Source organism: Falco naumanni, chromosome 3, assembly GCF_017639655.2.
Source record: "Falco naumanni isolate bFalNau1 chromosome 3, bFalNau1.pat, whole genome shotgun sequence".
Classification (NCBI taxonomy): Eukaryota; Metazoa; Chordata; class Aves; order Falconiformes; family Falconidae; genus Falco; species Falco naumanni.
Genome location: NC_054056.1, coordinates 104325772 through 104348485, shown reverse-complemented (window position 1 = coordinate 104348485; position 22714 = coordinate 104325772). Strand labels below are relative to the sequence as shown.

At 40.4% G+C, this 22714-nt stretch overlaps 2 protein-coding genes across 7 annotated transcripts; one reads left to right on the top strand and one right to left on the bottom strand.

Annotated features, from left to right (window-relative positions):
• Positions 1 to 927: 927 nt before the first annotated feature.
• Positions 928 to 4919, bottom strand: NDUFB9 (NADH:ubiquinone oxidoreductase subunit B9). Its single transcript, XM_040587549.1, has 4 exons — positions 4775 to 4919; positions 4182 to 4374; positions 2154 to 2267; positions 928 to 1175 (listed from the first exon to the last, which is right to left on the bottom strand). Exons 1-4 carry the CDS (start codon positions 4858 to 4860, stop codon positions 1044 to 1046), a joined length of 525 nt encoding a protein of 174 aa, XP_040443483.1. The 5' UTR covers positions 4861 to 4919; the 3' UTR covers positions 928 to 1043.
• TATDN1 (TatD DNase domain containing 1) lies at positions 4909 to 22692 on the top strand. Of its 6 annotated transcripts, none has more exons than XM_040587548.1 (12): positions 4909 to 4984; positions 6179 to 6244; positions 6826 to 6875; positions 8832 to 8895; positions 10092 to 10235; positions 10338 to 10380; positions 15828 to 15913; positions 16034 to 16074; positions 17455 to 17531; positions 18228 to 18298; positions 19214 to 19340; positions 22438 to 22692. In XM_040587548.1, the coding sequence occupies exons 1-12, from the start codon at positions 4963 to 4965 to the stop codon at positions 22538 to 22540; spliced, it is 894 nt and encodes a 297-aa protein (XP_040443482.1). In that variant the 5' UTR covers positions 4909 to 4962; the 3' UTR covers positions 22541 to 22692. The 6 variants fall into 6 exon arrangements, with proteins under 6 accessions (XP_040443482.1, XP_040443480.1, XP_040443476.1 ...); XM_040587546.1 differs by having other exon boundaries at positions 4931 to 4984; positions 6179 to 6322; XM_040587542.1 differs by lacking the exon at positions 4909 to 4984 and adding an exon at positions 4993 to 5175.
• The last annotated feature ends 22 nt before the right edge of the window (positions 22693 to 22714 follow it).

Genomic DNA, 22714 nt, shown 5'->3' with positions numbered 1-22714 from the left:
AAAGGTTTTCCTACGAGCTTTTATTAGGTGGCTATATCCCATTTGTTCTCTTACAGGGCAGTTAGTCAAAGCATTAGTAAAATTTCCTGTGCCTTATATCCATGTTTTGGGATTGCGGCCACAAGCAAACAGCTTTTTATACCTACTCCCTTGTACCACGTTGCTTGTGACCAGTCAATGAGCATGCAGGAGCCACATTGCTCAGCAGGCCACTTGTTCTGATACAGCTCTCTAGTTATCTAGGATTCCATTTATATGGGGATGAACTTTCTTCTGGTGCTTTACAGCAATGTTATCCACACCAGCAAGAACGCACAACATTTTAAGGAAGGCTTATGTCTTCTGAGATTTGATACCTAAGTGAAAAATGCAGTGCAGAGTCCAACACAGCGGGGAAGGAGGGCAAGAAGTCTTTATTCTTCTGCAAGGCTAGAAATAGGCTCATTGCAGGAGCAACCAAAGCCCACAGCTGCTGCTGTCAGTATCGTGAAACTCCAGCTTTAACACCTCACCTGTAGTGTCAAATTCCAAGTTACGGGGCTGAAATTATTGGGTTTTACCCACTGTCTCCACAGTGGGAGACCAGCTCTTGCCACAGTTATTCCCAGTTTAGTTGCTTACCATTCCATCCAGCCCCCCAGTAAATCCACTTCTCCCACCCCTTTACATTCGTATCTCTTCCCTGGGAACATGAGGTTTTATGTGGCCAATCTTTTCAGTCTCATAGTTGACTTTTCCAACTCCTATTGCGAAAGCTGCAACAAAACTTGCTCTGGGGTCAGTAAGACTTCTTCACAGGCTGCTGACTGTTCTGACATTTTAGGTATATAGTGTAGATATGGTATATGTTAACAGCCATCTATTTTACACTGCACAAACTGGAAGTGAAGCGTGCGCATGCTATAGAAGAAGAGTATGTCAGAATAATGCCTTCTCTTGCTTTATTTGCGTTTATTTTGTATTATTTAGAGTAGCATGTGATCACTGGCACGTCAACTGCCTACAGAAGATAAACTGCTTCAATTCTCACATGAATAATGCTTTTACATCGGCATTTCACGAGGTCTTGTAACATAGTGCCACCACAGGGGTGGCAGATGCCCTTCCTTACGTGCTGGAGGCAAAGCTTCAGTTTTTGGACCATCAGCTGGAGTTTCTTCTTCTAACTGCTTAATCTAGAAGACGAGACATAAAATCGCTTTAGTACATAAATGCACATTTCCAAAATGTAGTTTTCATTCCGTGCCCAGGCAGTAAGCTAAACTGGCCCCCATTTCAGAAGGGGGTAACCACACTAATGCCTTCAGTTGAGACAGGTTTCATGTTTCCCAGTATTCACTTAAACTCAGTAATCATTGCAGGCTCGTATTACCTAATTGAGAAGGAATTTTTAGGAGTAAAAAGCGATTTACAAGAGAAATTATACATAAAGAGGTCATTATTTCCACCATTGCTACATTAAACAGACTGAATTCTCTTGCTGCTTGGAAAGCTGCCACATAATACAATTCTGGAACAACTTCCAGTCCAGTCCATAGGAGACATCTATTTCTGCATGCCACCAACAGCTCTTCAGATCTTTTCAATACAATTTTCTTGAAGCAGCGCAAGTGCTGGCTGCCACTGTGTTAATTCTAATGAGTACCAGCCATACTACATACGACTATTTCTCTACAACTGAATTAAAGAACTATTCTAAGAACATCAGCTTTTCCCAACTGAATCTCAGTTTAGGATGGCCAGAAATTAGACTTGATTGAAAGTGACTTGCCACAGTGTTCTGTCAGTTGGCAAAGGTGCAACCAAGTGTCACAGCAGCAGAAGCTAAATTCTCTGGTGACTAATCTCCTCTCATCCCACTCTGGAATTTCTTTTAGCAAAACTGCTACAACAGCCCTGTACTACCTGAAACATGGTTGCAGGTTCAGCTTTAACTTCCCATTCCCTTCAAAGCCTTCAAGAAGCTCGAACTGTGGTCTCTCTGGAGGCATTTTAGGTCAAGTCAGTGTTTCACACTGGCAAGCATTCTAATAAAGCAGATTCTAAATGAGCCCACAATAAGCATTCGATAATTTTTCCAAGAACCCATCAAAATGCCACACAAAGTACTTGTGTGCTAAAGAGGCTTTACTGTGCATCGAGCGAGCACTGACCTCTTTATCCCAGCTTTCCTGCTGCAGCTTCTTCCATTGCTCTCGTTTGGCAAAGTAATCAGGATACATTGCCTTCTCAGATGGATGCCAGTAATCCAAGCACCATTCAGGAAGCTGTTCAAGAAAAATTTAAGTTATATAATCAGGTTTATATATGGAATTATATATAGTATACAAATAGAAAAGAACTAAACGCAATCACTGAAGCCACTATTAAAATGGATAAATAAACCAGGAAATAAAGTACTATATAAAACACCATTAAATAGCTACTTGGCTGTTAACAACCTCAAGGCACTGCATGGCAGAGGTCAGTACTTCTAGTCTTTGTTTCACACATTATCCCAAGTCATAGGAAGACAACATAGTGATTGGCTTAAATGATAGCACGGACAAGTCCCAGGTCACATCAGTTTATTCTAAAGTTCTCAAATTAATTCCATCATGTGGAAGAGAAGATCTCATTTCTTCCTCTCCTTCTCCCAAAGACAGCAGATTAGAGACCCTTTCCTCCAACTATTAATTTATAATGAAAAATTTGTGGTCTTTAGGATCTTTGTATTAGCCGGACCTCTAACATGTCCAATCAAGAAAAAAGTGAAATTTAAAATTCTGCAACAGTGTATCACTAAATATTAACATTTTAAAGATAGGAACAATTATGAACAAAACCAAACCCCACCAAAAACCACAATTCTTAAAAAAAGAGAATTCAGAAGTTGCTCCAATACCATCATTCATCCAGTAACATTTACACTTCCAGTTTCCTGCTGTGATTTCCATCACCGAGTAAACCTTTGACTGAACAGAAATAGCAGGCCTGATAATAATATTTAAAAAAAAAAAATCCACACACCCCAAAGAATTAAAATTATCAAACAGCCCGAGATCTAAAAATTACATTTTGTAGCAGCACCCACAACAGACGGTTACTGATATATCAACACATCAAACTCCTGTGACAGCCATTTTGTTAAAGGACAGTTTTAGCATATCAAACAAGGCAAAGAACAGAGAACATACATGAGTTTCTGTTTTTATATAAAGACTAATCTTGACCATTTATTGCTCAAATGGCCGTTTTTCTGCCCAGATTCTCTCACTATTACCTCTACTACTGCTAAGACCTGCAACTTTGGCATAAGCTTAAGTCCTCCTCTCCCCTTTTTCACTCATATGTAGGGGTTTTTTGGCTCTGATAAATCTACAGTCTTCCTTTCACATGGCTTCTGATGCATAAAGATCTCATCGGATCTATTCCTGTGTCAGCACTTTCTTCAAATTCAGGAGAAAATGGGTGCGTACACTCTCTAGCTTAGCATCAACTTCTTGTAATACATTAAGGGAGCCAATGCCAAGGAAGTGAAAACCCTGTGTTCTTCTACAAAACCTGTCTCTTTACTCCTAAAGAGAAGAATCTCAGGGGAAAAAAGGCCTCTAGAAGTGCCTTAGATTCTAAAAATATGGCTTCTATTTTCAGGCATACCGCATATCACACAGCAACACAACAAATACAAAAAATATGTATCTGGCACTACAGCACATGAAGGGAAATGATAAATTGTTCAGTTACTCAAGATGCTGGAAGAATGATGGGACTGTGTGAAGTCCCCCAACAGCCAAGCCATCATCTGACAAGACCTGCGAAAAACCAAGGCTGTGACCAGATGGCAACACGACGGGCAGCACAGCTTCCTCCGCACTGTTTACTCTCACAGCTCAGCTCCAACTCTTTCACTATGCCTGCCTGACCCACCGTGGAGCTGCTTCCATTTGGCAAAAGAGCTGATGATTATCCCAGTAAAAAGAAGCTAGCTGTGTTCAGACAGACCAATAAACTCCATTTTCAAGGATGAGACAAGCAGGACAGCTTCTCCCATGCAAGCAGCACTATGTTTAGCAGTGCTGTACTAGAGAAATGATACTGCTGAGTGAAGCTGCAGCCCTATGAAAGTCCACTTAACGCATTCTACATTCACTAAAAGAATGAGGTAAGACAGTAACACACAACTTTATAGGCCACCTTACCTTGTAGCACTCGTATCTCTCATAGGAAGTGCCCCCAGGGGAGTCAGGGAAGATGTACGGCTGAGGATGCTGGTTTGCCCAGAACTCCACCTCACCTGCCTTCAGCAGCTCTGTAGCTTTCACCATATCCTTCACATCCTTGTTCTTATCAAATCGTTCTCTCAGGAGGCAGGCAAAGTAGCGGTACTTGTGTCTACAGACAGAGGTTACACACAGCGATGTAAGTTGGAGGAAAACACTAATCACATACGGAAAAAAAAAAAAAAACAAACCTTGGCAACATCACCAGTCACCCCTACCGCAAAACCCAGCCTCTGAGGAGCTCCTGTTGGTGCACCGTCCTTTTTCTACCACAGGCACTGGCAAATGACCCTCAACGCTTTTCCCTCACCCATTCAACCACGCCTAGGGCAAGGGAAGGGAAGAAAGGGAAGGAAGGGACGAGGACAAAGCCCCTGCCAAGCTCAACACCCCGTCTCCGCGGGGAAGGCCGGCCACCAGCCCGCCCCCGGGTACGCGGGCAGCTGGGAGGCCCTGCTCCCAGGAAGGCCAGGCCTCCCTCTCCCCAGGCCCGCTCCCCTCGTCCTTCTCACCGGTGGATGCACCAGGACTCCAGGTGCCGCAGGGACTTCTTGTAGAGCCGCAGCACCTTCTGCTGGTGCGTCAGGTAGGCCGCCATTTCGGGCTGCCCTACGCCTCACCTTCGCGCGCGGGGGCCGGCGGGAAGGCGGAGGGCGTGGCCGCGCGCAGGCGCGTCGCTCGCGCTGCAGCCGCCGCCGCCATGAGCCGCGCCAAGTTCATCGGTGAGGGGAGAGGCAGAGGCGGGGAGGGGGGATGTGTGTGTCCTGGCCGGCCGGCCTGGCTGGCTGGCTGCTCCCCTCCAGGGCCTTCCGTACCCCGCCCGCTGCCAGGCTGAGGCAGACGCCGCCGCCCGTGCTCGCCGCCCGCTCAGTGAGGGGCCGAGCGCGGCGGCCGGGGGGCGGCCCGCTCTTGGGTAGGTCCTGCCCCTCAGCCAAGGCTGGTCGCCTTCTGTGGTCCCTCTCGGTGGCTTCGGGGAGATGCAGGCTGCCTTTCAGCCTGCAAGAAGTGTTTGGGAAGGGTTCTGCCGTCGCTGGGGGCTCCACTCAGGGCGCTGAGGGGCTGCTGCGTGGCTCCGCAAACTTACCCCGAAACTCTGGGTTTTCTGGCCGCCCCTCATCCCCTTTTTGGCATTGGCACCTTAGTCGTGGTCGGTTTCTAATTGTATGGCGTTGGCTTCGTTGAAAATGTTGCTATTTCTAGCGAATTCGGCGGGAAGTATGTGAATAACTTCAGAAGGTCGGTTCAGGTTGAAGTTTCCGTGTGACTGAGCAGCGTAACGCTACGTGGAAAATTTCCCTTCTCACTAGAAACCTCGCTAGAAACGTGGGCTCTGGCAGCTGCGGAGGTGGCTGTTCCTGAACCCCGGGCTTCAGTCCTGCTCCGCCAGGCTGCAGCGCAGGGAGAGCCCGGGGAGCCGGGCAAAGGCTGGAGCGGCCTCGGTCCGTGACTGCATTGCAGGCTGTCTGGCTTGTGCAGCTCCCAGGCTGGATGGTCCTGGGCAGTAGGGAGGGAAAACAGGCAGGTTGTATGAGGTGGTCTGCTGCTTCCCCCATGTAAAGGTTGTGTGTCAGATGCTGTGTTTCTCCTTCCCTGTTACTGCTTGTTGGAGTAAACCTGTATTCTCACATGGAAAGCAGATTTATTTGCGAAAAACAGTATATGTGTGTTTGCTTTGGTGATTCTGAGGGCATCTTAGACACTCGTAGAAGTCTGGAGTTGCGCAGAGGGCCAAATTTTATTTTTCTGTTACTTCTAGGAAGCAGTAAACTCAAGTTATGCAAGTAGACTCATGCTTAAGCTTTTTGTGGGCTGTCAGTGTGATAGTTGGGGGCTATTAAGATACGCTAGTTGGTTAATGCTCAGAATAAAATGTAGAGCGACTGTAACATCTAATTTCTGTCTTTGTTTTTTCATAGATATTGGTATTAACCTGACAGATCCTATGTTCAGAGGAATCTACAGGGGAACACAAAAACATCAAGGTGAATGTTTCTTTGCATCTGCTGAAAGACAGGATCACCTTCATTAAGATAGAAACCTCTTGCATGTCAGAACATGAGGTTAGAGTTTTTCTTTTTTCTCTTCAAAAACTGGATGCCTGTTATTTACTAGTGCTTGAAGAAGAAAGTGTGATAAAATAAGTTAGATGTTCTAATCAAAATACATTCTTTTAATTGTAATTAAGCTGCTATACAGGTACCTCTGCTTCTAGAGCAAAATGAACAGTGGCTGATCTGTTTATTTTAGGATTGCATGGAAAAATTGATCTGAAAATATGAACAATAAACTATCAAAGTATTGCATTGCTGAATCATAGTTACTAATTATAGCATGCTTTTTTTGCTCTCATGGCCTTTAGATATAGATGTAAAACCAGGACATCCCCTTACTTGGGATTCAAATTGGGTCTTCAGTTATTGTCTTCAAAAGATCAGTCAAGTGTGGTTTAAAGATTGCTTGATAGGCATTTTGACTGCATGAAAGAGATTTTTACTTGAAAAGTAGTTAAATTATGCTGTGAAACCTCAAGTTCAATTTATGACATCTTTATGTGCTTTTGTAGATGACTTTTTGGATGTGGTAGAGAGAGCAGTCAAAGTTGGTGTTAAAAAGGTAATTTCTTATAATAAAATTAATTTTATATTTTAAACTGCTTTATAATACTTTGGTTTTTTAGTGCTCCCCTATTAAAAAAAATGTTTCTGGAACTTGCAATGGAAAATGCAGTAACTTCCTTCGATAGCATAAAGCTAGTGTTCTGTGCATAGTGTTGTCTTTGATTTGCACAGATCACTAAATGCTGATTATTGAAGTTCAGAGCTATGTGATGTGTATGTAGAGTTTCTTTTGTACAGTTTCAACAGAAAGATGTTCTCCTCTGACCTATTGCAATCAACTAGTACATGATTTTCCGTGTTGTATTATGGGTACCACTCCTCCTTGTATCCTGTGTGATACCTGACAGTTAATTGCTACAGATCAAAGCTCAAAAATTCTTCTGATCGAGATACTTCAGATATTTCTATTTGTAAAGGAAACTGGTAATTGCAAAGAGCTGGGAGTGCCCATAAACTCTTATACAGTTGAGACATCTGAATGTCTGCTAGGAAATACCGGCTTACGTGTATTAAAACTTCATCATTATGTGCAGGTTTGTAATTCTTAGCTTGAAATTGGTATTTTGAGCTGTGCGCCACACTCCTTTAGTACAGCCTGCCTATATATCTCTCTCAACTTCTTAAATTGGCAAGGCAAAAACATGAATTAAAATAGAATACAGTGCATACTGTCACATACTGTTCTACTGTACTAATAAGGCTGGTGGATTAGAAATAAATCCTCCTCTAGAAGAGGAACGGACATCTGACAAGTTTCCTGAAAGACTGTCATCTGAGGAGTGGGAGATAAACTGGGAGACAAAAAAACCAAACTCCAGTGATGGAGAAGCTACCACACTGCAGCATATACAGAATCATTGTCACATTTACTGCGTTTATATGTGTTGTATAAGAACAGTTTAATATTTATAGCACCCTCTGAAAGTAAGTGGCAATTTTCTATTTTATCATCAAAAATAGATTAGCCGCGTAACTTTTCAAAGATGCATGGTGGATACAGAAATGGAATTCAGAAATTGCCTGTCCTTACCTGTTTTCAGTCTTGCTACTGGCCTGTATGGTGTCAGAAGTTTGTTCCATCCCAGACTGTTTCTACTTGCCTAGAAACTTAATCTGTTTACTTGAAAATACTTTATTTTTCCATATAGATTCTGATTTATGGTAATTTTTTGTGAAGTTTTGCCCTGTGCTGTATGTACACTGAGCCAGTTTCAGCTTAGTTTATTTTTTTGGTGATGCTGTTGGGATGCATCCATGTGTAACTAAGCATACTGCAGAAATGTCTGGCCTGGCACTAACTGAGGCTGGTGTATTTTATGTGTAGGGATAAGAGTTGTCCAAGAACAGTGTGGTCATGATTTATTAGGACCTAGGGTGCAAGATTCTGCAAGTGGTGGTTCAAAAAGCACTGGAAGCAACAATTCTGGTGTGATAACCTTTGATCTTAAGGTAAAAATAAAAGATCAGAGCCAGAAATTCCTAAATCTGTAATACTTAGTCTTGATACAGACTCCTTAGTTGGTTTATCTGCTTGCTTACTCATGTCTTGTTTTGGTTGTTTGGGAGTTCTTAGTTTTTCCACCTGTAAGACAGGGAGAATGTTTCTGAATATTATTTCTTGAATACAAATAAAGCTTTTTGGGTCATTGTCTAATGAAGGTAACATTGCTGCAAATAGAAGTATTTTACTCATTTAATGGTTTAAATACTTAGCATAGAAGATACTTGATAAAGAAAAAAAACATCAGGTTTTGGTACATAGTATATTTACTAGCTACTGAAGACCATTGAGGTTTGTTACTGATTTATGAAATTTTGTTATATATGTAATAGTAATTGTATTCTGATGTTCTCTGTCTAGATTCTTACTTATATCTTAGTCTTTTCTTAAACATTCTGTTTGATGTTCAAAGAAGAACATACTTCCTGACAGTACTTTTCTTCTTTCAAGTTTTTGATTACAGGTGGGAGTCTACAAGATAGTAAAGATGCATTGCAGCTGGCACAGACAAATGGTATTTTCATTTTGAACTTATACTGTCAGTCAAAAATATAACCTTCTCCACTCACAGTTCAGAAGGACCCTGCCCTTGGAGGGGTTTTACAGAATCTCAGATTAAAATGAGAAATTATGTTTCAGAATAGGATGAATGCATTGTGTATGAGTTTCTGTGTGTTGCTCTTGAGATCCATGTGTCTTGGAAGGAACTGGTCTTTCCTGCAGTTTCTACTTCTAAATAAAATAGAAATTACAGGAAATTTCTGCAATAAAATTTTTTTTATGAGGGTCTGTTCTATAAATAAGATAGGGTGCTAATATGGTGTGGAATATATGTTTTTTGGTGTGTTTTTGTTTGTTTTTTATTTACCAGTCTGTCATGACCAGCTTGGACAAGAGAGGTATCTTTCTCTTCCTGGTTCTCCAAGATTTCCCTTTCTTCCTGTGGAAAGGAATGTCTCTTCTTTTTTCCTTAGGCAGATATCACTCCACTAATTACTTAACGTGGTTTAGTTCAGATATGTATTTGAAGTGTAATCTGTGAACGGAACCATAGAATAATTTGAACCTGAGGAGGTAATTTGGTCCAACCCAATCTACCTCTACTTTCATCAAAGCAGGACTAGCTTTAATATTAGGTCAAGTTGCTCAGGGCCTTACATAGTCTTTCCTTCCCCCCACGCTTTTAGGTTCTCCATAAAGGCACTTAGGAGAAATGTTAGTTTTGGCACTGAAGTGATCTAGATTAGATACTTTGTTAAATCAGGCTAGATGTTGCTTGGGAAATTCTGTAACAGCTAATGTAGAGGCACATGAGGGAAATAGCATGCTGTCTGCAAATTGTACAGCTGAGGATAACCTGATGCATTTTGAACAAAGTGTCTTTTCCAGCCTCAACAACTGTATGATTTATTGAGGGCTGCTCCACCAGAATATAATTCAGCTTTGAGTTGCAGTTTTGGAGTACACTAAATGTCTGCTAAAAAGAAACACCCCCACTAGAGATACTGTCTGACATTTTTAAAGCCGAAAATACCTCTCTAATAAAATCGCTACCAAGATAAAGATGGTCAAAGGGAATTTTCTTTTAAAATTATGAGCAATAAAAAAAAGTCCATATACAGATACGATCTGTACTTACATAATTTGTTGTGTGTGTGGTTTGTTTGTTGTTTTTTTTTCTTAAAACCTTCTAATACTGTCTTGCTTTAGATATGTTTTACAGTACAGTTGGCTGTCATCCTACCCGCTGTGGAGAATTTGAGCAGAGTAGCCCTGAACAGTATTTATCTGAATTAAAAAATCTGATTGAAAAAAATAAGACAAAGGTAATAGCAGTTGGAGAATGTGGCCTGGGTAAGTGTTGTCTTAGTACTTCTTTTTTTTTTTTTTTTCTAGACATATATTTAAAAAAATCCTGCAATACTAAGTGGGTTTTTTTGTTCTTTCTGTTTGTAGATTTTGATAGATTAGAATTTTGCCCAAAGGACATCCAACTCAAGTAAGAAACTTGTAATGAATATAAGTTGACTTGTAGCAGTTTGCAGGAGTGTTTTCTATCTTGTGTTCTACCATGTAGCATTTTGTCAAGTATAGACATGCAATTTGCAGGGTTATGTTGGGGTTTTTTTGGTAAAAATGGGACTTTAAAGAAAAATGCCTACATTCAAGTAGTGCTATGTGCTAAATTTTGCTACCTGCCTGGTGTTGATTTAACATGTCTTCTTCTGTAAAAGTGATCAGAATTTGTGGATTTCTGGGTGTGACAGATGTTCATTCTTGCTAATAGTGAGAACTCTTAGAGACTCATGGGGAAAATAACTGTAACACTTCAACGAGAGAAGAATTGGGTTGTTCAGTGACATGCATGGGGAAGGGAAGAGAACTGTCAAAAAGGGTAGTCAGCAGTGGGGAAAAAATGGGCTTTTAGTAAGGCAGGTGTTAGCTGGGAGCAGGTAATTGAGAGCTGACAATAAAGGTAGTCTTAGGAGCTGCAGAGATCTGTGTTTTGAAGTAATATATGCAGCTGTTGAGGATGAGTGGTTTAGGTTGTTTAAAGAATCACCATCAATGTTACTAGTGAAGATAGTTTTAATATGAATTTGTGGGAGTGTGACTTCAGAGATTCAGTGGCAAAGTTCACACTATTACTTATTGCATGGATGAAACATACAAAGGAGAATTGAGCTAGAATGATTTAGATACAGACTGGAGACACAAAATGGTAAGGGAGACCCTCGCATTTAGTCATGAGGTTCAGAGTAGACCCCCTTGCTTTGTAAACTCGTGACAGGGCTTAGGTGCAGCTAGGTCGAATCTTAGTCACAGACTTGGTCAATGGTTTGTGTCTAAAGGATGTTTAAGGTTTATTCAGAGCTTAAGGTGGATCTCAAGATTTTAGCAGCACTTAATCATTGATGAATTTAACATTTACAAAGCGAATCAATAGGATTTACTGCAATCACAACAGTAACTTAATTATAGATAGGGTATCTAAATCAGTTCAAATGCACACAAACATAAAGAGGAAAATGTGTAGAGATCTCTTATGTTTACAAAGGTATACCTATTAAAATTTCCCCTCTAGTTCAGTGAAATACTGACTTTGAATACCTTGGCATTTCTCAACCAGTGAAGGGTTGAGCCTCATTGAGTGGGGGTTTCAGTCCAGGCCCCATCAGCTTTCAGTGATGGTTCTCCAAACTTCACAAACCTGCGAGTTCATGAGCTCTGAGAGGTGTCCCACATGCTGGTTGTAGCCCGCTGCAGTCCAGAAGAGCTCAAAGGGTCTCACTTAGGACCACTGTTCATAGGGTTAGAGATGATTGGCTTCAGTCATGCATAAATTTCCATCCTGGCCATAACCTGAGCTGGTAGGTTTTTCAAAATTCCAGTGTCAATGGTACCATTCCACTTGGGCGGCGATTTGTGTTAGGAATGTTCCAGGGCTATCGGGAAATGACTGATTATCTCCACTCTTGTTCCCTACCAGGAGTTCCTGGTACAATCAGTGCCATTCTCCACCTCAGCCATGCAAGAGTTGCTAGTACAGTCAAGGGGTGCTTAACTGCCCAACTCGTGACTCAAAGGCCAAGGCCTGACGAAGATTCGTGAGATCCTAGAGCAGCCCAGGGGAGGAGGTGAAGTGCAGCACAAGAGCAGCATAGCTGCTGAATGGAAAGAAGCTAGCACAGCCCCTAAAATGAGCTGGCATTCTTGTATTGAGAACTTCTGTCCACAGAGGGAACTGACTGAAAGATACAAGTGATAAATTCATTTAAGAGGAGTGATTAATGGACTACACTTGCAGGTTATTGTTCTGAGTAAATTAGTCACTGGGGGGCAGTGGTTAGTTGTGCGTTTTTTTTCTAATTGCTACAGGTTAGCAGTAGGTAGAGTTAATTTCTTCATAATGCTACAGTCATACAGTAAAACATTCAGCAAAGTGGGCAGAATTTTTCCTGGTAGAATTCAGTGTACACAAATTTCAGCAAAGCACATCTTGAAGCGCAACCTGTTTCTTTGCTGTGGCAAACTAAACCACTGATGGAATATCGTATTTTAAGATACATACTGCCTTGATATTATTGGGAGGAAATAAACCCCACCTGATTTCCTTTATCCAGTGGACTGAAGCTGAAGACCTGTAGTGAAGAACTTCTAATTGGGTGCACTGAAATTGGGTTGTAAGGAAAGAGGTGACAGGGTAGAAGAGAAGTCAGTTTTAAAGTGGTAGGTGAGTCCTTTCTAATTAAGGCTGATAGAGGCTTTCTATCATTATATGAGCTATTTCAGTAAATTATATGAAATACATAAATCTAATGTCTAAGAGATCTGTTGAGAGCCCTTGCCGGAAATTGCAGTTGGCAGGACTGATCGAAAAAAACAGAAAGCAAGAAATATGCGGGAGTGAAGAAATACTGAAAGCCTCCAGGACAGATGCCTGCAAACACTGTGTTTGTAAATTCTGTGTTTTGTAAAAGGACAGCATTCTCTGCTTTTCGTCCTCCATGTTTGTGAAACATGGTCAAGGTTTGGGGTTGTTTTTATTTCTACTAATTGAAACCTACAGAGTTGGAGTCAGTCTGGCTTTCCTGACCTTTAGCAGACTAGGTAGTGAGTTTTTAAATCAATATTCCATGTATGCTTGATAAATGAACTAAAAAAAGGAGGGCATAGTGTGAAATGTATGGAGGCAGTTCCCTGGGTTTCAGCTGATCTGTAGTTCAGGTGCTGCAGCAGTCACTGGGATAGCTAGCAAGCAGCTGCACAGTTACCTGGTGGAAGAGCAGTATGGCAGTTTCCCAGTGGGTATCTGAGCGTGACCTTTGTTTTGTTTAATGTTTAATCATTATTTTCTAGTTAGTTATGCCGTGTTTTCTTCCAGATAATTTTCACCTGTAAAAATGAACATGGTTTTTTATCCTTTTTTCTGGGATTTAAAAGCTGATAAAGATGAAATTCCTTTGTTGTAGCATACCTGAGGACTTCTTTTTCCCTCGGAATTTTTCTTCATTCACATAACTTTTCCAACAGAAAACGGTGATTTGAATGGTGGTTAGGTGAAGGTACCGCCTTTATATTATGATGAAGGTCACGCTATAAATGGACTAATATGGAAGCTTCACTTCTGCTGTACTACTGGGAGGGATTTGTGGGGCGTAGTGACACAGTAACAGGTGTTTTCTTAAGCAAATTGGAGGGGGCGAACAACATCACATGCACTGTAACTCTTACATCATTCCATAATTGTTTGTCTGGAGATCTACCTCAGCAAGGGTTTGCTTCAGCTCCTTTAGTGTCTTGATCCCAAATCTGAAAATCCCACAGCGTTTGACCTTGATGATCAAAACTAAACCTGCAAACAACCATGCAGAAGTATTTCCAAACTTCCTTATCAAGAACCAACACAGAACCAGCATATATTGAACGACAGTCTAGTTGCCCAAAGAGAAAGCTTGTTCCTTAAGCACTGGAACTAGTAAGGTTTAGTTTCCTAATGACTTACTTTGTTACCATTCTGATCACTGTAAGTCTGGTTTCTTCATGCTTTTCCAGGGTTTCTCATGCTCTTTCTCCACACCCCACCCTTCAGGAACTTGCCTTGTCAAAGAGGGGAGGTGAATGGGGTAGTAGCAGCATATCTTAGGCTTTATTGTTGCTAGGATTAGAAGAAGCTTGAGTTGCTTTTCCGTCTGTAGGCGCACTAAACTTTGTACTTTCAAGACCACAGCCCTTCTCCAAATCAGATTGAAATTGGCCAGTAGGTTATTTAGGAAATTATTTGCAGCTCGGTCTCTAAAACCTCATTCCCATATGAAACAAGTCTTCTGTTTAAACAACCCACACCAATAATCAAGCACCTCTAGCTGTTTAGCTACAAGAGCAATCATGAGTTGCAAGTAAATTCATATTTAGTCAAACAAGCTAAACTAAGCACGGTATCTAGACAAAGAAGATTCAAAGTATGTGTAATTCATTCTCCTGAATTTTTATGTCAGTTTTTAATGTTGGTTGATTTCTGTTCCACCTGTTTTATCTCAAAGATCTGCACTGATAAACAGCAAATTTATTGAGAGGTATCAAACTGTAATGTACAGAATGTACAGAAGATAGTGAAAATTACACAAAATGAAATGACCAGTTGTATTGGCTTTTTATTTTGGGGGGGTGGGGTGGGGAATGTGCATCAAACTAAAGGCTTGATGTTCCTTTTTCCTGATTGTTACGTGAATCATACGCAGCAGTATGTGGGCGCTTGATTTGCCTTTGAAATGTGACTGATATTTGATGATGGAAATGCCCCAGTGCCCTGGACTGCTTTTAACAGCAACACATAAAGAAATCAGATACGTGCATATAGCCCCAGCCTGTTGGGACAGGCAATGCTGTTTTCCTGCCTTGTCCAAATAATGTCATATTTCAAATCGTATATGGATACTGAGTCACCTATGCACTATTGGCCTTCTGCCATGCATACATTCCTCTACTGTGTTTCCAGAGCATTGGTAATTTACATGCTTGGGTGTAGCGTGGCAGACAGAAATGGTAAATGATAATGCTTTTGGAGCAGAACTAGCCACAAATGGCAAGTGATGGGTTAGTTCAGTGCTGATTAGTTTCCATTGGAAACTGCACTGGGGAGACTGGCTATCCAGTTAACCTTCCCTCTGCCCACATTTAATGTCTCTTCATAGGATAGCAGCCTCGCTGTTAACTGCCCTTTCAAAGGGAATACTAGGAGTAGGAAGTAGGAGAGAGAGAAAAAGGAGTGAAAAGGAGAGGGTGCAGGCACACTAAGGAGAGGAGAGGGAACAGTGGAAGACTTTGAAAGCGTGAAGACAGGAGGCAGAATGGGGCAGAAGTAAGATACCTAATATTGGTATTTGTTCCACCCCAGGAGAGGAAAGACTGACCTTCATGGAAAGGCAAACAAAACCTCTGGATTCTTACTGTAGAGGTCAGCCAGCTGTGATGCAGTTTGGCCCTTTGAGGCTATAGAAGCACGCATAGTGCTCCCTCACTTGCCCCCTCCCCCCATTTACTAGTGCTTCTTGAAATAGTGGTCTCTGTGTGATCTGCACTCCAATTCCTGACGTTTCAAAACTTTGTGGGAAGAACAGTCCGTTCCTCTTTCATTAAAAATAAATAGATAAAAATGAACTCCACCGCCCACACTACACAAGAGTACATGCTTAGCATATATATGTGTGCATTCTTCAGTAGTGATGCTCTTGGCCACTTACCTGTCTTCCAGCATAGATCACTACTATGCGAATATACCATGGGAAAGAGTTCCTTTTAAATCCTTGCACAAATAACAGCTTTTGCGTGGCAAATCCATTAATTCAGTCTTTAGTTCTGGAGGACAAAAGCTGGAAAAAACTCTTCTGCTGTCTATTTGCTCTTACACTGAGTTGCTGTTTAAAGGTGATTTTTATTTTACAGGTATTTTGAAAAACAATTTGACCTGTCAGAGCAGACGCAGCTGCCCATGTTTCTCCACTGTAGAAACTCACATGCTGAATTTTTAGGTGGGTTTTGTTTGAGAATTTCATATTCAGAGCAAATTCTGAGTATGAAAAATCTGGAAGCCTGAATCTTTCACCTTTGTTATAAAGCTGTTTAACATTTTTATTTGTTTTGTTTCATAGACATAGTGAGAAGAAACAGAGATAGATTTGTAGGAGGTGTGGTAAGTATGGGCTTCAGTGTAGCATTCATTTTTACATTTGCACATGTGTGAATATTGTTGCTTAATACGCAACTTCTTGTTTGTCAAGAATCTGGGTATTCTTCCTGTTTAAGTTATTAATTAATGTTTTCCAGACCCTTCTAGTATTTTTATTTTTGTTGCTTATTCAGCAGGTTTTTTGCAAGGTAAGAAGATAGGCTGACAAAAATCTCTGCAGCTGACATGAGCAGTTTTTCTTGGCCTGCCAGAAGGGCACTTTAAGCACCTTATAATTGACATTGGCCTCTTCCCAGTTCTTCAGTGTCTGTAACTGCAGTCCTTTCAGACCACAGATAACTTAAGATGTGTGTTCCCAGTGGAAGCTGTAACCTCAAGCATTTGCTTCTGATATTGGACATAATTTTCAAATTAGATCCAGGTGTAACTTTTGATTACTTTATGTCTTTAGATATTCAGACCATGTATTTTAATTTGAAAGCGTAACTGGAAAAATTTGGATGAAATGGTTAGGAAAATCCAGCAATGCTCTTTCAGGTTTCCGTTATGGTGGGGCGGGGGGTTTCCAAAAGTAATAAATGCTTGGGTTATTCTGTCATACTCACATCAGATCATACTTCCTACAATAATACCTCAGTCCCCAGGTTTCCCCTTCGTTACCACAAAAACCTTCTAGCTCAGTACTTTGCATGTTGTGCTCTTACGTAATACCTTATAGTCTCTCCTTCCTTCCTTTCTTTTTTCTGCAAAACTGGTGACTAGTGGAGAACTGACAAGCACCCTCTGCAGCTGACTGTCCCCCTCACAGCATGGGGAAGCAGGCAGTCTCTTTACACCACTCAGGCTGAGAAGCTGTGGTTCCCAGATGCATTACGCTCTTTGTAGACCTGCCACTTGCCTCTTTAGTCCCTGACATGACCAAATAGACTGTCTCTCTAGCTCAGCGGACTAAAATCTCTGGAGAATGTAACGCTGCTGTTACTATGTCCCTGAGAGTGCTCTGCAGGGAATTCTGAGGAAAGAATGTCAAAATTCAGTGTGCACAAGATTATTTCTTGTGTATGGTCTCACAGCTATCAGCTACAGGAAGTTCCTGGGGCAAAAGCGGTACCACTGGATAGGCTTTTTCTACACATTTATCACTAATAAAGACACGATAACCACTTCTTTTGCAGTATTCAAGGGGCTTCAGCCTGAACTGTGCCCAAATTCAGAATCAACTGAGCCATGTCCATATATATGTTCATATTGATGTGTAATGCATGCTATCAAAGGTATTTGTGACACAAATAAAGCCTAATACGTACCTTTAAATGATCAGAGTTTTAAATGAAGTACATATATTTGTATGTATGTGTGCATCTGTATTTATATATGTTCTAGGTACATTCTTTTGATGGCACAAAGGAAGAAGCAGCAGCTATGATAGATTTGGATCTTTATATTGGAATAAATGGCTGGTAAGTTCCTTACAAGAAATAAAACTATTGTAAAATGTCAGCTGTAGTGTAGTGACCTCATTGCTTTCTTTTAAACAATGAGGTCAAGTTTGCAAAGCTCACGACTCTTAATCATCTGACAGATTTAGAGTTGCACTCATTAGTCTGTAAGCCATAAAAAGTTCTTAAATTACAGCTCAGCAAGTTAATCTAGTCTTAGGTCCATTCTACTACCCTCAGGTCAATCCTTGCTTGTAAATAAATAAGGTTGTTGAACGTAGAACCAGTCCTGAGAACTGTTTAAAAAATGGTGTAATTTTAAGCTGCCATGTGAAATTCAGGAGTAATGCAAATGTAACCTGAGCAGCCTCTCATCTGCTGGTTATGCAGTCTGAATTTTCAGCAGCTACCTGGCCAAAAGCCAGCCAGCACTGCTTTATAAGCTGCATGGATTGCCGAGGCCAGGCGAGCATGGGCAGTGCAGGCAGGGGTTCTGCATGCTTACTGGGGTAGGATGGCTTCATTGACTTAATTATCCAAATCTGCTGTTTTCTGCAAAGTTTGAATGTACAGGCAGTACTTCTGAAAAGGGAAGCAAATTTTATTCACAAACAAAATTATTTAGAAAGCTGCCTTTGCTGCAAAACATTTCTAACAGGCAAAGTAATTATTTTTGGATGCTTTTTAATTTTTTTTTAACCAAACTGATTTTTCTAGCTCGTTGAAAACAGAAGCCAACTTGGAAACACTGAAATCAATTCCTAGCGAACGATTAATGATAGAGACTGGTAAGATTTTTTTATCGCGGTCAGTTTGTGACTTAAAACACTGCTGGGCAACGAGATACGCTTGTGTAACAATGATAAGGCAGAATCAAGATCTAAGGAGTTCAGAGTAGAAAAAGGACTGGCTGTTTCTCCACTTGGGAAAGCAGTGTACAGGTTCCAGAAATACTCCTTTCTAGCTTTCTGCTGGAAGAACTAAGCTGCTGTGTCAGTTCCTGACATTGCAGGGGAAGATGAAAAGGACAAATTGACAAAGCCACATTTTTAAATGTACCTAGGTGCCAGAATCCTGCTTGAATATCTTTTAAAATCTAGCTTGTTGGAGATGTGCCAGACACAGGGCAGTGGCTATGAGCTTACCACTGGTAGCAGTAGTGGCATTTGGAAACAACTGCTCTTTAAGTGGAGTAAGGAAGAAGGCGGCTTGAATTCCCCTCTTGGCCTAATAAGCAGTGATTTTAATGGACTAGGTATGCATTCTTTTTTTTTTTTTTTTGGCATGTTCATTTCAGTTATCAATAACTGGCAGTAAGGACTGTACTTACAAGTCTGGGAAAACCACCAAGTGCCTAAATCCTTGAATTTATTTGCACACGAAGTATAGGCCTGTTATACAGGAATTTTCTGTGGAACACATGCAGTCTATCTAGCTGTCTTTATTAGAGGAAATTAGTGTTATGTACTATTGTTGCTGATATTTTAAAAATGTAAAATCCTGAAGGTAATGGTGTGGAAATCCAAAGATTATAAGATATTAAATTGCCCAGATCTCGTGGATTCCATTTTGAATTGGAAGTCACCGTTAGAAAGAGATTGCAAGAACTTTGGTCTGTGGAAGTGGTTGGTTAAACTATCTCATCCTATTCTCAAATGATTGCATACTCCTAATTCTTTTTTGTGTTTTCCAAATGAAACTAGATGCACCTTGGTGTGGAGTGAAAAATACTCACGCTGGATCAAAATACGTTAAAACTACATTTCCTACAAAAAAGAAATGGGAAATAGGGCACTGCTTGAAGGACAGAAATGAACCCTGCCACATAATGTAAGTGTACTACTGTACTATTATTTAAAACACTTAAAAACTCACAGGGGAAAAAATGGAAAAAATCAGTTCACTGGAAATGTAGTAAATAGAAATGAATTCTAAATATATTGACACTTGCTTTATAGGAAGGTTTTGCTTTATAGGCTGTGGAAAAATTTAAAAAGGCTAATTTTCCCACTTGCAATTCTGGATATAAAAAGCTCCCTGAAAATGAAACCAGTACTGGTTTTCTCTTTTCACTTGATACCTGGGAGAAGGGGTTAAACCCTGTAAAGTAACCTGACTTGAGTAACTTTCACTCAGTTGTTGCTTAGTTATTTTTACAACTGATACAGCACTGGAGCTGTACAGCCCTCTGCAGAAGCAGCAGTACTGAGACACCGAGTAGTCCCTGTGCCTCTTATCACATTGCCTGTGACATGAACTGCCACGTCAGTCTGGCTGGAGTCATTTCTTCATTCTACTAATGGGCTTAAAAACACCAGATCTGGTGAAGTTTAGATACGAGGAACAGCATTCAACATACAGAACAGCAAAAGCAAGCTCCAGGGGCTTATGGGCAGTTAGAAAGTACAGAAGCAGCTTTTCTGCCACCTTTTTACACACTTCCTCACACAGAGGTATGATAAGCAGGAATAGTTATCATTGTTCTAGTGAAAATGTTCTCTCCATTAAATAGCACTGATAGATGAAATGCCTGAATTTTCACAACGGTTACTGAAGTCTGGTTAGTAAGTTATGCCAGTCTTCTCGGTCATCTTCTCGTCATCAACCCTCTGAAAAGAAAAAGCAATTTGGGCAGGTTTCTTCTTGCTGTGTAGTACATGAATGAATTTTCAGCAAATAAAGCTCACAGCTGTACCTATCCAGGTGCACAGCCTGTTTACTTGATCAGAAGTGGGATTTTTCTTTTTTTTTTTTCATTGAAATATCTATTTCTGTGAAAATCTGTGTAAACTATCTGTTTGGAACTAGCTTATGAAATAGTGCTCGAGATAGTACTAAAGAATCTATGTATTCAGCAAGGTATCTTTAACAAAAGTTTGAGAACTGAAGGGAATTCTGCTGCTTTTTTGGGAGACCTGAAAAAAACTGGAAGACCACTGATCACACTAGAAGCATAGTTTAAGCTGACATGGTGACACCTCCTAGCATTCAGGTATATTTCATGCAGTATGTCAACTGTAGTACTCCTTTGAAATTGCTTTTATTTGCATTTTAAACATGAAGTGCAGACATCAGCGTGGAAGGGCTCGATCAGTATTTTAAGACTTTCTAAGGTCAGTCCATGATTTTGGAGTAGGGGAAGAGATTAACTGAGAACAGTTCCCTGATCGCAAGTGGAGGACCTGTATGTCACTGAACAAGGCTATTTCAGCAAGCGCGCAGGTGTTAAAACCACCTGTGTCTTTGTCTGCTGCCCTAGTTGTAGCTTACAGAAGCGTTTCAGAAACCCCTGAACTGTAAATGCACAGAGTCTGTCCTAGAGCAGTACACAAATGCTATACTTCAGCTTCTGCTTCCTTTTATGAAACAAAATCTTGGTTTAGTTCAGCCTTATTTCAAAATTACTGTCCCTTTAACATTACCCCATACTAATTGTAGATTACTAACTTGAGAACCTCTGAAACTTCAGAAAAATCTAAGTATGGTAACTGAGAATTGACATTTTGTGACTTTTCAAGTAGCAAGATCTGTGTGAGGGGAAAGTTAAAAGACTCAGGCCACAAAGCGTGTGCCATGTTTAGGGTATTTATACTGTTTAATGTAGCTCAGTTGGCAGGAAGAATTTTCCACCTATCTTTTTGATGGTACTGAACACCTTTCAATTTTGATGGGTATGTTTCTGCTTTATATATATTTTTAGAACTCCACTGCTTACCTTAGAAGCTATTTTTAAAAAAAAAATTTAGCTACAAGAGGCTTTTTTTTTTCTTTCCTCCTTCAGCAATTTCATATACACAGTGTTAGAGTAACATGGAGCATGCAACTGCATCCAAGTGGGGATGGATATGTAAGACCTACCAAGACTCTTCAAGGGTGAAATTCTTTGGTATTTGTTACTTGTTTCTGTAAGATGAGATCTCAGGCCATCTCATCTGGAACATCCCCTTAAATCAAGAAGCTGTTTGGCTACAAAGCTGCAAAGCACAACAGTGGTTATGAAATGGGCTAAGTCTGCATCTACGAAAATACTTGCATTCCAGTAACCGTTAAGAGCAACTTTTTCTACTCTGTCTTCCTTAAAGACAGTTTTGCCATTGCGTAAGTTAAGAGGCAAGATCCAAAAACCAAAACCACTAAATCCTACCACCAAGCTTGAGGTGCTTGCTCTTCAATGAGAAATTTTTTTTTTCTACTACTAGGAAAAAAAAAATATGAAAGCCTGATGCATCTTAGGAACTATGTGGAATACTGGTGGGTTTTTTTTTCCAGAAAGACTGATATAAAATCAAGAAAGTAGCTAGACAAAAGATAGCGGCTTGTTTTTCTGTTCCTTAGTGTTAATGCTGTTCATCCTATTTCTTTTGCCTCTTTTTCCTGGTTTGTATCAAGGCTATGGGCATTCCAAGATTTCTCATTTAACATTTACTGCAAAGATCTGAATGCATTAATCACAATTAAGCTAGAGAAGGGGGAAGTAGGAGTAAGTTACTATGGCAGCTATACTGTCAGGTAAGGCTGTATCTGGAATTTAGAGTTTGCCATAGACCAGGTTTTTTTCACTGTATTCATCCTGCAGCTTTAGCCTTGAAAGGCTAACAAATTTCAGTCTGAAAAATGAAGACCATTGATAAAGACACCCACAAAATGACACTTTCTTTGAAACAGAAAGCTGTTTAATTACCTCCAAACAAGAGTCAAAAGACCAAAGATGAATCTGTACCAGTGAGCAACCAGTGTTCAGTGTAAAGGGAATGGCAGTTAGTGACTTAAAAGTGAAGCTACTTGCATATCTGAGCACCCTGCCCTGTTGCTCTCAGCGTAGGTTTTTATGGTTAATCTTAAGTGACTTGTACATACACATGCAGCAGTCTGAAGTATATTCAGTACTGAGTTTCAGAGTTTTCTAATATTGATCTTTCTTTTTTAGTCAAATACTGGAAATAATGGCAGCAGTAAGAGAAGATGACCCGCTTGAGTTGGCCAATACTCTATATAACAACACTATTAAAGTCTTCTTTCCAAATATATAAAGTTGGTTTTCTTACATTTATTCAGCATAACTTTAGTAAATATATTGCAAAAACTTAAAAATTAACATATCTGCAAATTCTTATCAATGGAAGCCAATATGTAGTGATTTTTTTTTTTAATGGTAAAAGATTAAAGCTGCTTTTGAAAAAGGTGTTCTGCATTTGTGCAGTTTT